Source organism: Gouania willdenowi, chromosome 12 (assembly GCF_900634775.1).
Source record: "Gouania willdenowi chromosome 12, fGouWil2.1, whole genome shotgun sequence".
NCBI lineage: Eukaryota > Metazoa > Chordata > Actinopteri > Blenniiformes > Gobiesocidae > Gouania > Gouania willdenowi.
In genome coordinates, this window is record NC_041055.1 from 19,839,848 (window position 1) to 19,852,940 (window position 13,093).

At 37.1% G+C, this 13,093-nt stretch overlaps 1 protein-coding gene across 1 annotated transcript in view; it reads left to right on the forward strand.

Moving 5' to 3' along the window:
- Window positions 1-13,093, forward strand: part of nnt (nicotinamide nucleotide transhydrogenase) — a 34,846-nt gene that overhangs the window by 10,170 nt on the left and 11,583 nt on the right. Inside the window, exons 8-17 of the mRNA XM_028463019.1 lie at window positions 538-671; window positions 761-952; window positions 2,183-2,336; window positions 3,028-3,189; window positions 5,685-5,795; window positions 7,719-7,864; window positions 8,071-8,266; window positions 9,532-9,765; window positions 11,024-11,184; window positions 11,939-12,118. Coding sequence (XP_028318820.1) covers window positions 538-671; window positions 761-952; window positions 2,183-2,336; window positions 3,028-3,189; window positions 5,685-5,795; window positions 7,719-7,864; window positions 8,071-8,266; window positions 9,532-9,765; window positions 11,024-11,184; window positions 11,939-12,118 — 1,670 coding nt within the window. The remainder of the gene's footprint in view (window positions 1-537; window positions 672-760; window positions 953-2,182; window positions 2,337-3,027; window positions 3,190-5,684; window positions 5,796-7,718; window positions 7,865-8,070; window positions 8,267-9,531; window positions 9,766-11,023; window positions 11,185-11,938; window positions 12,119-13,093) is intronic.

Here is a 13,093-nt window from a genome sequence, read left to right on the forward strand (position 1 = left end):
AAACTATTTCACCATATTATTAGGGCTGGGCCATATGAACCAAAACTCATATCTCGATATTTTTTTTCAAAATGGCGATATACGATATAAATCCCAATAATTTTATTTCAAATGAAGTCTGACCAGAAAGTCAATTCTGGGTTAAATTTGCTGACGCAAAATGCCACACGGGCACAGTTATTAACAAACAGCTGCACAATATGTGCCAGTTTAGTCTTTTTCTTCTTTAAGGGACAGCATATGTGAGTGAGGTCTGTAGTGTGGCTTGTTCAGGGGAAGGTCTGGGTGAGAACGTCCTCAGCAATCCACCAAACTTTGCTTTTCATGCTGTTCTGAGAAGTTGTGAAAGCAGCGACTCCTAAAACAACTATTTTAAAACAAATTAAGCTATAAAAATATATATATTGATGTAGGCAATATTGTAATTTTCTATATCCCCAAAATAGAAAACTTGATATATCTTGATTCTCAATATATCACCTAGCTCTACATATTATTGCATAATAATATTTTTTTTTTCCCCACTGACCCCTGCAGGTAGACGTGCCCCCATCCTCATTACCAAACCAATGGTGGAGAGCATGAAGGATGGCTCAGTGGTGGTGGACTTAGCTGCAGAGGCTGGTGGTAACATCGAGACCACAGTACCTGGAGAGCTGTCAGTTTACAAGGCATGAACACTCTATATACACAGTCTGATTGTTGCTCGCTTGTTCCGGCTGTCATTCATTGTCCCCTCGTGACTGGTGTGCACTTCTAGGGAGTGACCCATGTTGGCTACACAGACCTACCGAGTCGTTTGCCAACACAGTCCAGCACTCTGTACTCCAACAACATCACCAAGCTGCTGCGGGGGATCAGTCCCGATAAGGAGAACTTCTATCTCGATGTCAAGGACGTGTTCGACTACGGTACCATGGACCATGTTGTCAGGGGATCGATTGTCATGCAGGTAGGATGTCATTTAATGGCTGTGTTCTAAATGGCATACTCTGTACTCAAATATCTCGGTTGATTTTCCACCTTTGAGAGTTCTGAAAGTAAAATATCACATGTGGTCATTTGGTCAATAAAACTGATTTCATTCTGACATTTCAGAGATTTACGATGACCCGCAATTGTGCTGCTGACTAAACTTTCGGTTAACTTCAAAACAAGAGCCCTATTTACAAAAGCGTTAAATAAGTAATCGAAGACAAAAAGAGATGCTTTTGTTTTGAAAAGGAGATGTTTGATTTATAGCTTGAAGCCGGTCCCAGGGCGATTTCACATTCCGCTCGCAATACATCATGGGGCGGTTGAGTATGTCGAGTGTGCCCACCGTGCATACTTCCAAAATGTTGGGATATATTATACATCCGGGTATTTTTTTTGCACACGTGTATGAGTGGTACGTTGGTATGTGATTCGAACACAGTCAATGTCTAATTTAGTGTATAATATACATTTTAAACAGATGGTGCAAAATAATAAAGTATGCATAATAAATAGAAGTGAGCATACTTAAAATCAACCTGCTATGCCTAAATACATAGTGTCAATGTTAAAATAAAAAAGGTACTGTATTGTAGGAACCTGCAACAGTCACCAGGGGTCACTCAAAGTATGCATCAGGATCCACAGTTACTGTAATGTAGTTGCAACATCAATTAAATGGATCTAATTAGGTGTCATAATATATACTGTATATATATATATGTGTATTTTATTGATTTAGATTCTGTATTCGACTAAAACACGCATCTGCTTCATTTTTCAGATAAAACTTCATCAACTGTAGAACTTGTTTACTATTTGGTTGGTTTTTGCTTGAAATAGAATAAATGAAATGGTGAACAAAGCCAGGGATCACATCACACTTCTACAAATACAGCACTTCCCATTAGAAAACACACACCTGATCAAATGACATACATTGGTATATTTAAGTATACACATCTCTTGGTTACAGTTGGATGATCAAAGCCGGGAGATGCACTCGGAGTCACAGAGCTCCCCTTTGACCTCAGTTCCTGATAAACTACTTGGAGACATTGAAGATTAGCTGGAATAGCTTCAAGTACTTCAGTCAGGACATCATTTTTTTTTTTTTTTTTTTTTTAAATTAACTTTTATTTATTTACCATTAACAAAAAACCACCAGAAATTATTCATGTCACACATTGTCTTTTGTCTTTCACAGAATGGAAAGAACTTGTTTCCAGCTCCTCAGCCCAACAACGTGCCTGTTGCAGCTCCTCCCAAACCCAAGAGCGTCCAGCAACTGCAGGCCGAGAAGGAAGCGCAAATCTCTCCCTTCAAAGCCACTCTGACCACTGCTGGAGCTTACACGGGAGGTCAGCTGATAGAAGGATGGGCTGGGAGTGTTTCTGGGAAAAATAATCGGAAGTGGTTTGGGGAAAGATATGACAATGGCAGACACATGCCCACCCATACACACACACGCACACACACATGCCTCTTAGTGTCAGGAAGTGTGCATTGTAAAAACAGTGTCACACTGAGCACTTGTTGGCAGTAGCTCTGTGGTGAGTGTTTCCCACCATATTTACTTCATGTGGTTCACACATTTTGATTTTCCTGCTTCACATGGTTACGCAGTCATTGATGTCTGCACCTTATTTACCTGCTTGTTATTTACTGTGCAAAAGGGAATACATCGTTTGAATAACAGTGAGTAGACTTTGACAGAAGGATAATGTGGTTGGTGTCTGATTAAATTTTTACCTCAGCAAATAAATACTCATGTGGTGTAATAACAAGAATTTATTACATCATGGGAAGTCAAAACCTCACCAGACCTGATGTTTTTTATGCACCCCAGATAAAAAAAACCCTACTCAAATGCATGGTCCACTTAATCGACCTTCTACCAGGTTCTTTTTTTTAAGGGTAGAGTCACTTTTCACGCCAGTTTTTGTTAGTATTGTGTTACTTTGCTTATTGGTCGTAAAAATGTGTAAAATCTTCTGAACTCGACTCTATGAGCTGAACATGACTTCTCCATTCTCTCTCTGTGTCTGCCAGGCATTGCCACTCTGATGGGTTTGGGCCTGTGTGCCCCCAACGCTGCCTTCACTCAGATAGTCACCACCTTCGGTCTGGCTGGCATTGTGGGATACCACACAGTGTGGGGTGTGACCCCCGCTCTGCATTCCCCCCTCATGTCCGTCACCAATGCTATCTCAGGTTAGTGTTTATTTACACACTCAGTGGCAGCCACTCACCTTCTTTTATATTTTCACGACATAATTTTCTCTCAAGTTTTGTGGAAATCACATTTTCTATATCGACCACAATGAAATGCCCAGTTCTAGCATAGATGGTAAATAAAGTCACATGTAAGACAGATGATCCAGACCTGTGTGCTACTACTTTATTTAACTTTTCAAGTCAGCATCATCGAACCTGAAATGCATCTGTGTCACAACATGAGGCTAAGAGGTTAGAGGCATTACGGCAAGTGTGTTTTCTCACATCTAAAGCCCCACACATTAAAATATTGTACTGAAGTATGTTTATATTTAATGTTATGATGCAGATTAATATTGAAGTTTTTTTCCTGGTATTTTTTCTATTCATATTTATTTAGCACAGCCTAACCACCATTTTTCATGTTTTCCACCAACAGACTGCATTGCTGTGAGTGCACAGACAGTTCAGCTGTCATTGTGCCAAGCTTTGTAAAGACACAAAACACAATCACTCACAGACATTATGGAATCATATTGGAATTTGTGGTTATAGTGTTCATTAGAAACTGAATATAGTGTGGGTGCCGGTACAATCTCTGGACTAGTGGGTTTATCTTTGAAGTCTTCCTCCTGTTTTCAGGCTAGGCTTGGTGTCGTGTGTGACAGACTTTAATCTACCTGAGAGCAGCAGTCTGGCCCACCCAGTTGGTAAAACAGTGTGTCAGTCCTAGGGCCGTTTGCATGAGTCCTGTTGACTTTCATTCTGGCTAACCAGTTGGCTGACACACACAGCTTTGATCTCTTTAGCATCTTGTCTGTGCTACTGCTAAGAATAACATCTAAACTCCCTAACCTTAGCGCTAAATATTCTCTCAGTTGAACAAATAGTGTAACAATATTTGCTTATTTATTTTTTGTTTTCTTTTTATGGACTTAATCACAGTGATGAAGTAGTGTTCTATCTTGGTGTGCAACCTCACTTTTTTTTTGCTTATGTGAAGATTGCATTATCTTGATAATGCCAATACTGAGCTTCAATTCAAGGCTTCAGCTCTTTGCCCAATCATTTATTCATGAAATTTATTATTTTAAACAATAGGTCTATAAACTCAGGTTAAGTATTTACATTGCAAATAAAAAGTAGTCTTATTATAATCCAAAGACTTAAAATAACTAAATGTGCAGTCTAGTTTATATATGTATAACTGCTTTTTGCTTAGAACTACTCAGTTTGTGTAAGTGGGTGAGTAAAGGCATCAGGTTTTCAGGTGGACCAGAGTTTGTTGGTTTAACGCACATTTTAATGTAGTCAAATTTTTACATCGACCTAAACCGAGACCATTACAGAAGAAAAATTTGGATTAATTTGTACCCACTCATTTTTTTGGACTACACTACAAAAGTGTTCTAAATTATAATTGTTTTTTTACAGTTTAAAAAATGTCTACTGTGAAATATTTCAGTAAAAATCTTTTAAATGTATTTCAGGTCGCCACCTACCGGTATATTTAAAAAGTCAAAAACAAGCCTTTAACACCAGGGATATGGTTTTATTGTCCAAATAGTCAAGCAGGTATTTATTTTATTTAGAATGTATGTACAAATTGTATCCATTTGTTGTTTTACAGTTCATTATGAAGTATATTATATTGTGAAGTATTTATCAAATGAAATCATCACAATTATCTCAAAATGCACTTTAAAAAATTTGAATCATCTGTAAATAAAGGCTAACTTTCAAATGCATAAATACACTAAAGAAATGAATAAAATGTGGGAACGAGTGAAGCTGAAAAAGATCACAGCTATTGATTCAATTAGCTACAATAGTGCAGCTTCTGTGCATGCTCTATGTGCATTACCTTTGTAATAAAGGCACAACATGTTGATCACTGCAGCATGGAGTACTTAACTTCGTTATGACCCACTTAGGAAAGTTCGTGCTCAAAAAAAAATCTCCCCAAAAACTAGAGAAAAGGATGTTAACATGACAACTTTCAATGTATTCCTAATGTATTTGTCCTTACATAAAGCAGAGTTTGTTTCAGAAAAGGGAAAAAGGGAGAGAACTTTGACTTTCCCTCATTTAAAAGTTTAACTAAGCCCCCTGGACTTAAGCACAAACATGCGTGCAAGCTACACACACCTCAAATACCTGTTAGTGGACCAAAATTGCATACAGTCAGAAAGCCATGGGAAGAGAGGCTCCTGCAGCGCTGTGTATTTCATCTCACTGCCTGTAAATCATTACTGAGCTGATGCTATCAAAGTTTCCTGAGCATGCACACACACACACACACACTCTGTTTTCTTCTATTTTACCCTCTTATTTTTCTTTTCTCAGATTTTCCAATGTCGGTGGCAAAAATGTACCTCAAGCAAAATGCCGTTTAATTAACATAATGTGTTAAATGTCTAGATTAATTAATTTACGTGAGGACACCAATTTGTAATACATTTTTCTCATGTGTTTTGCTTTGTGTTCTCCAGGTCTGACAGCTGTGGGTGGTCTCTCCCTGATGGGAGGCGGCTACCTGCCTTCAAGCAGTGCTGAGTCGCTGGCTGTGCTGGCTGCCTTCATCTCCTCAGTTAATATCGCTGGTGAGTAGGGGTGTGTATTGCCTGACATCTGGATACGATACGATACAATATATCCCGATATTAAAGTATAAAGTGAATATTGCGATTTTTTTTTTAATATATATATATATATATGACTTAAGAAACAACTAATCTGTTCATTTGTGTACCTTTATGAGAACATCATGTATGAAATATTTTTTATTGGTATATTTTACACTCAAAACATTGGCTTTAACATGCCATATGCCAACAACTTAGAATACAAAAATAACAATCTACTTGTGGCTTTTAAACCAACTTTGACTTTAGTGCAACTTAACTGAGGTATATGCCTAGAACAACAAATAAATGCACAAAGTTAGTTTAGATTTTATTGAAAAAACACAAGCTGGTCAACATGCCCAGGTTTCAGCGCGCTTCTTTGTGCAGTTACAATGTCTCCTGCAGTGGAAAAGACTTTCTTGGTTAAATAAAGGTTAAAAACAAAATTGATATGATGCATTTTGAATCGATCAGAGAATCGCGCGACGTAATATCGCAATATACCGCCAAATCGTAACACTCATGAGTAAACGCTCATATTGACTTTTTCAGAGAAGTTTAATGCATTGCATTGTGGGATGTGGAGGAGTTTCTTAAAAGAATGCATAGAAGGGTTTTTACTTTATTCTCCCTGATTTTGTGTGTTTTTTGTCAGACAAGGGCGATTCACTTGTCACCATTTTTCTTCGTTTGTTTTTTTTTTTTTTTTTTTTTTTTTTATTTATTGATCTGTAAGACCTAAATTATGGCTTTATCTGATTAAAAAAATGTGTCCAGCAGCTTAAAAGTGTTTGAATTGAACTTTTCTATTCGATTTTTACTGACTCCAATTTTGCATTACATGAATACAGTACATCATTGTTTTTCAATCTTGGGGTTGGGACCCCGTGTGGGGTTGCCTGAAATATTTAGTAATTGGTTAAAAAAAAACTTGGGTAAAAACAGATTAAAATTCTATTTAATTTTTTTTTAATTATTATGGTTTTTCAAATACACATCACACAATAAATATCCATTAACTGTATCTTATACTTAAACTTTGTCAAATATATATGTAGTTGAATTGCAGTATAAAAATATCTGAGGTGGCGCACATGTCACTTGTGCACTCACTCTGGCAACTCTGTATTTGTAACACACTTTAATAAACATGATCTAAAATTAATTCTAGGGAGAAAAAAATATCTTTTGGGTTACATTTGTGATATCAAAATGGGATCACTGCAGTACATGGTTGTATTTTGGTAAAACTACCAATATTGCTATCAATGTAGAAATATTTTCCAAACATCAAATATTGCCACTTAGTGAACACTTTAATTGCAGTGTTTTTAATTGGAGAGATGATACATTTATCATGCCTTGTGATTTAAACCACTGTTAATAAAACATTTTTTTTGCCATGCTGCTGAATATGAAAATATTAAAATCTTTTACATTTTTTTTTTTAAAAAAAAAGGAAAGAAACTTTCCAAAAGTGGTAAAACAATTAATAGTTTTCCATTTCTCTATATTGATACATTCCAAATGTTCTGCAAAAATACGGTCAAGATTGATATTTCATGCGTTAACTACGTAGTGTGAAATCTAACTACATTTAATCAGGGAAAACTAAAACAAATGTTCACCTTGGATTTACACTGATATTTATGGGTGCATGTTGTGACAACATTATCACATTATCATTTTAACATTAGTTGTTAGGGTTAGCATCAACGTTTATGTACAGTACGTGCTTAAAAATGGCTGTTGTCTAAATTACATGTTTTTACCATTGTAAAATTCTCCTTTATACTGCATTTAAAAAAAAAAAAAAAAAAAAAATGTTTTTTTTTCCCTTCTAAAGCGTTTTCTAAAGAGACACAACAGGAGAACAATTGTCCCTCTAATGTCTTGCAGGTGGTTTCTTGGTAACTAAGAAGATGTTGGACATGTTCAAGCGTCCCACTGATCCTCCAGAGCACCACTACCTTTACCTGCTTCCTGCTGGTGTCTTTGTCGGAGGCTACGGTGTTGCTCTGCAGTCTGGATACAACATTGAGCAGGTGGGAGATTATGGAGATACTTTTTATGGTTCCCCTCTAAAACTATGGTTTTTAGTGTAATACCTTGGTTGTTTAAGCATTCCCATTTAACCAGGTGCTGTGCAGGTTTTTTCCCTTAAGTAAAACCTATTCAGATTTTTTTTCTTTCTTTTCCCCCCCCCCATTTTGCAATCTCTTTATTTTTAATCACTGATATCTCTCACCAGATGATGTACTTGGGATCTGGAATGTGTTGCGTTGGCGCTTTGGCTGGCCTTTCCAACCAGAAGACAGCCCGTCTGGGTAATGCCCTGGGCATGATTGGAGTGGCAGGAGGTATCGCTGCCACCTTGGGTGCCCTGAAACCCAACCCCGAGCTCTTGGCTCAAATGAGCGCTGCAATGGCAGTTGGTGGAACTGCAGGTAAGTGTGTGTGTAAAATTAGACGTATGAAAATAAGAGAAGTAATCCATCTGCAGTGGATGTTGTAGTATTTTATGGGTGTGCTCCCATTTTAATCTGATTATTACACTATTTTACACAGTTATGATGCAAAGCACATGCTAAATAATGTATAAATTAAACAACAAATTAATTTAAAGATCAGTATTGAACTCTATCAACATGATAAACAAGAGCACTCGGAGAGCTCAAACGTCCACCAACCACCAATTATTCTCTCTGCCAGATATTAGCAGTGATCCTGATCATGGTATGATGATAATTCATATTTTAAAAGGGTTGTAAGAAATGTTTATCCACATTAAATTTGATACATTTGGTGGAAAATAATTTGTGCCCCCTTTTTTTTTTTTTAAATTGTGAATAAAACTCAGTGGGATCATTGAAAATTGAGTCAGATTTCATAAAGATCAGTCAGTTACGAACCAAGATATGAATTTATGAAATTTAAAATTGATGGGGGTTTCAAAATAATCCAGAATCACTATATTGATCCAGATCCCTCCAAAATATAATGGAATCTTCCTTGACTTAAAGTCTATATTTGGTTAAAATTTAGTCAAAATCCGTACTTTTGATGTAATTCTGTTAACAGACAAACAAATAAATAAACAAATAGATAAATACAGGTGAAAATATTCCAAAACAATATATTATATTATTGACGGCAGTAATAAATTAACTCTATAACCAAATGCTATGACATTTTTTATGCTTCCTGGCACCAAAGGAACGTATTAAACCAGTCCAGTGAAATGTTAGCTGACACTGTACAAAAGCAGTACCGGTAAGATCAGAATCTGTGATGTTCACTTCAAACAACATGACTAACGCCCCCGCCAGACATAGGAGATTTATCATTAGGTCGACATTTCACATTAATCACCTTTTCTAATCTGTTCCAAAGCAGTTATGTCCATTGAAATGCTAATTATTCCAGTAACAAATTTAAAACACTGACACAACTCCACCTCTCATTGATCCTTGTTTCCAGATTCTACATTGTTTAAAGCATTCTTGCAACACACGTACGCACTCAAAGTGTAGACAAGTCACAAACACGGAATTTCCCCAGGCGGGCCTCATCAGGAGCACCTGGGTTGTCAGATGGAGCCACTTCCCAGCAGTTTGCCGTGCACATGCTTGTGATTTGCATGCATTTGTGAGTGGCTCTTTCAGGATCGCTGCACTTCATTTATTTGTTATCTTTTTCTTTCTCCCTGTAGGTCTCGCTATTGCTAAGAAGATCCAGATCACTGACTTGCCCCAGCTCGTGGCTGCCTTCCACAGCTTGGTCGGTTTGGCTGCCGTGCTCACGTGCGTGGCCGAGTATATGATTGAATATCCTCACTTCGCCACAGACCCTGCAGCTAACCTCACCAAGATAATTGCTTACCTTGGCACCTACATTGGAGGCATCACGTTCAGTGGCTCTCTGGTGGCATATGGTAAACTACAAGGTGAGGAAAAGCAAATCGGACTTCCAGTGCACTTTTCTCAAACTGGGGTACAGGGCCCCGAGTTTATTAACCAGAGATGGGCAACTTTTGTGACACGGGGGCTACAGAAGTGTTTGTCTGATCCAAAGGCCACATTATCAACATTCATCTCAGCATTTAAAACAATGACCAATCTCAGCACAGAGAAGAACAAAGGGTTTGTGTGTGTGTCATTATGCATGTTTTTGTTGTTTTATGTATTTTTAATGACATTTTTGGTGTTTTGTGTATTCTTCAGTTATTTTTCTGTGTATTTCTCATCATCTTGTGTTTTTTTAGAGTGCATTTTTGTAGTTCTGTGCACTTTTCTGTTTTTTTTTTTTGCTTGTTTTTTAAAGTTTTTTGGGCCATTTTGTGTATTTTTTGTGGGGTTTTTTTAATGTTTTTTCCATTATTTTGCAAGTGTTTTGGGGTCATTACTTTGGGGATTGCACAATACTCGGCCGGGGGCCACATGTGACCCCTGGGCTGCCAGTTTCCCATGTCTGTTTTGAACTATAAAGTTATGTCGTACATAAAAAGTGCAAATAGGGACAATCGATAACATTCTAGCTGATAAACCTACATGCATTACCGACACATTGCTGCTGAGGAACCAGGTAGAGAATAGGCTGCACTTTTCCATTTTCTGTGGCCACTGGAGGTTCAGTGGCATAAGGTTATTCCTAATTGGTATAATTGCATCCCTTTAGTTAGATTATTAGGTAATTTACTCCTTCCTCTGAACCAAATCTAAAGAAAGTAAAGTGACATGCATGTTGAAATTATCTCAAGATGGCAGCAGATTTCTTTCCGTCTTTGCTGTAAGAATGTGGCAAATAAAAGTTTGCCACATTAAGTACTGGATTTGAAAAAGAAAAGGTGCATAGTTTTACTCCAATCAGCTGAGTATCACCTATTTAATATTGTTTAAAAGTTGAGTGTTATAAAGATAAAGCTGGCTGCTGATGCGTCGCGGTGTTTATCAGAAACACTTTGATGCAGTCCTGGCTCTGAAAAGGTGAAAGAACAACAGTTAGGTTTATACACTCGCTCATTTCCTGGCTAATCTCTGTTCTAACAGCAAGTGTTTTCACTCAATTCAAAGCTGAAAATAAACACGATGACACCTTAAAAAAACACTTTTTGTTTCCACAAAGTTTGCAGCTCAGTATTAAGCAGGTTTAATATTAATCTTATTTTTGTTTTTTCTTTCTTTTGTTTCCTTTTCTTAATGCAGGCATCCTGAACAGCGCTCCTCTGGCCCTACCAGGACGACATGCTCTCAATGCCACTCTGATGGCTGCCAGTGTTGGTGGGATGATTCCATACATGCTGGATCCCAGTTACACCACCGGCATTACCTGTCTGGGATCAGTGTCTGCCCTCTCTGCTGTCATGGTATGCTCCCAGTGTCTGTGTGCATTGGTTTGAATGAGGGATCTTTCAGTTAAACAGAAATCTTTGAAGAGAAATTATTGTTAACCATGAGCTAGCCCAAAAAAGATGTTTAAAAACCAACAAAAATGTAGCAGGCTATTTAAAAAGCCACAGTTGGGATCAACTAATAATAGTTGAATCTGAAGCTCTTTACACTGGAAACAGTAGCTGCCCAGAAACCCAAAGCCGTGCAGAGAGCTGGCAGTCACTTTGGCCAACAGGCTCCACTTTGTGGAAATGTCAGAATCCTGACCGCATTAAACCCCATTTTTCTTGCATTTGCAAATGTAAGGTCATGCCAAGTTTTTTTTTTTTTTTTTTTTTTTTTTTCCCTCAACATCCACAATAAGATTAGTCAGTCTGCAGTGCAGAAAAAATATGTTCTTTTTGTTTCACTATATGCCAACAGTGAGGCAATGCCGGCTTTTTTCAAAGCAGATAATACTTTATTTTTATGCCATGCAACTTATAAAATGTGAGAGACTGGAATCCAATTGTGGTTTGAAAGGGCATATTTTATCTTGCTGAAACTGTAAAGGAAAAAAAAACAGCATTAAATCTAATTCAATCCTGCAGGCAGTATCTTCTTAAGAATCTTATGTAGAGGAAACCCTTTTTACATTTTTTGTGGGGAATAAAATCATGATTTGTGGTTAAACCCTTAATTAAGTGCTTTACCGCTGTGGCACTGCTGACTTTTATTCCGTTCCTTCAGGGCGTCACCTTGACCGCAGCTATTGGCGGCGCTGACATGCCCGTGGTCATCACAGTGTTGAACAGTTACTCAGGCTGGGCTCTGTGCGCTGAAGGCTTCCTGCTCAATAACAACCTGCTGACTATCGTCGGCGCTTTGATCGGCTCATCTGGAGCCATCCTGTCCTACATCATGTGTGTGGTGAGTAACTTTGAAAGTATCTTAAAAGTGAACTTTTATCATTTAAATGTTATCAGAAGAAGCCTCAACAGTTGGGCAAGATCAAGTTTAGTCATCACACTAAAGATTCCTTTGGATCCTTTAAGTACATTAATGTAAAAATAAGGCCTTAATTGTCATTAAAATGTCTTAAATCAATGTTTCAAAAGTCTTACATTTTAACACATAAGTATTATTTTATCATTGTGACTAGTGTCACGTTTCAAAATAAATGTTAACATTCGATTTTTCATTTATTTATAACTTGTCACAACATCGCGACAGACAAACCAACTACAAAATAGTGACGTGGTTGCAGCATGACTCTGTGCAGATACGTGTCGTGCTTGTAGCAACTTTTAACAACATTGGGAAATGTAAAATAAAAAAATTGCCTCTCCGTTGTTTTTAATTTTTGTATTTTTGTTGTTTCATAGATTTCTGGATATTTTTGTCATCATCTTGTGTGTTTTCAGTGATTTTGATTTTTTTATTCTGTTTTTTTTTTATGTATATTTTTGTGTGTTTACTTTGGGGGCCACCAGTTGCGCGTCTACACTAGACACTGGGAAAAACTGTACCCTAACCCTATGTAATTGATGTGGCATTTTTTTCACCCAATCGTGTTTACTGTGAAGTCGGTCTTAAATTTTTATTTCAAATGGCATTAAAAAGTCTTAAAAGGTCTTGAATTTAATTTGACTTGACATAAAAGCATGAAATGTTTTACTGTCTAGCTTCAGTTTGACTTAAGATATCCCTTATTTATATGTTTGTTTCTTCATTTTATTGATATCTAATATCTATCTTGTTAGTTTAACACTTATTTATGATTACAGTTTGAATGTTTTCATGTCACTTACTTTTATGGTTGAAATTCCCCTTTGTTTTTCCTCAAGCTGATACCAGTCTGTATTTTGTTTTAATTGGATATTGGAGTTTGTCTGTATTGTTTGT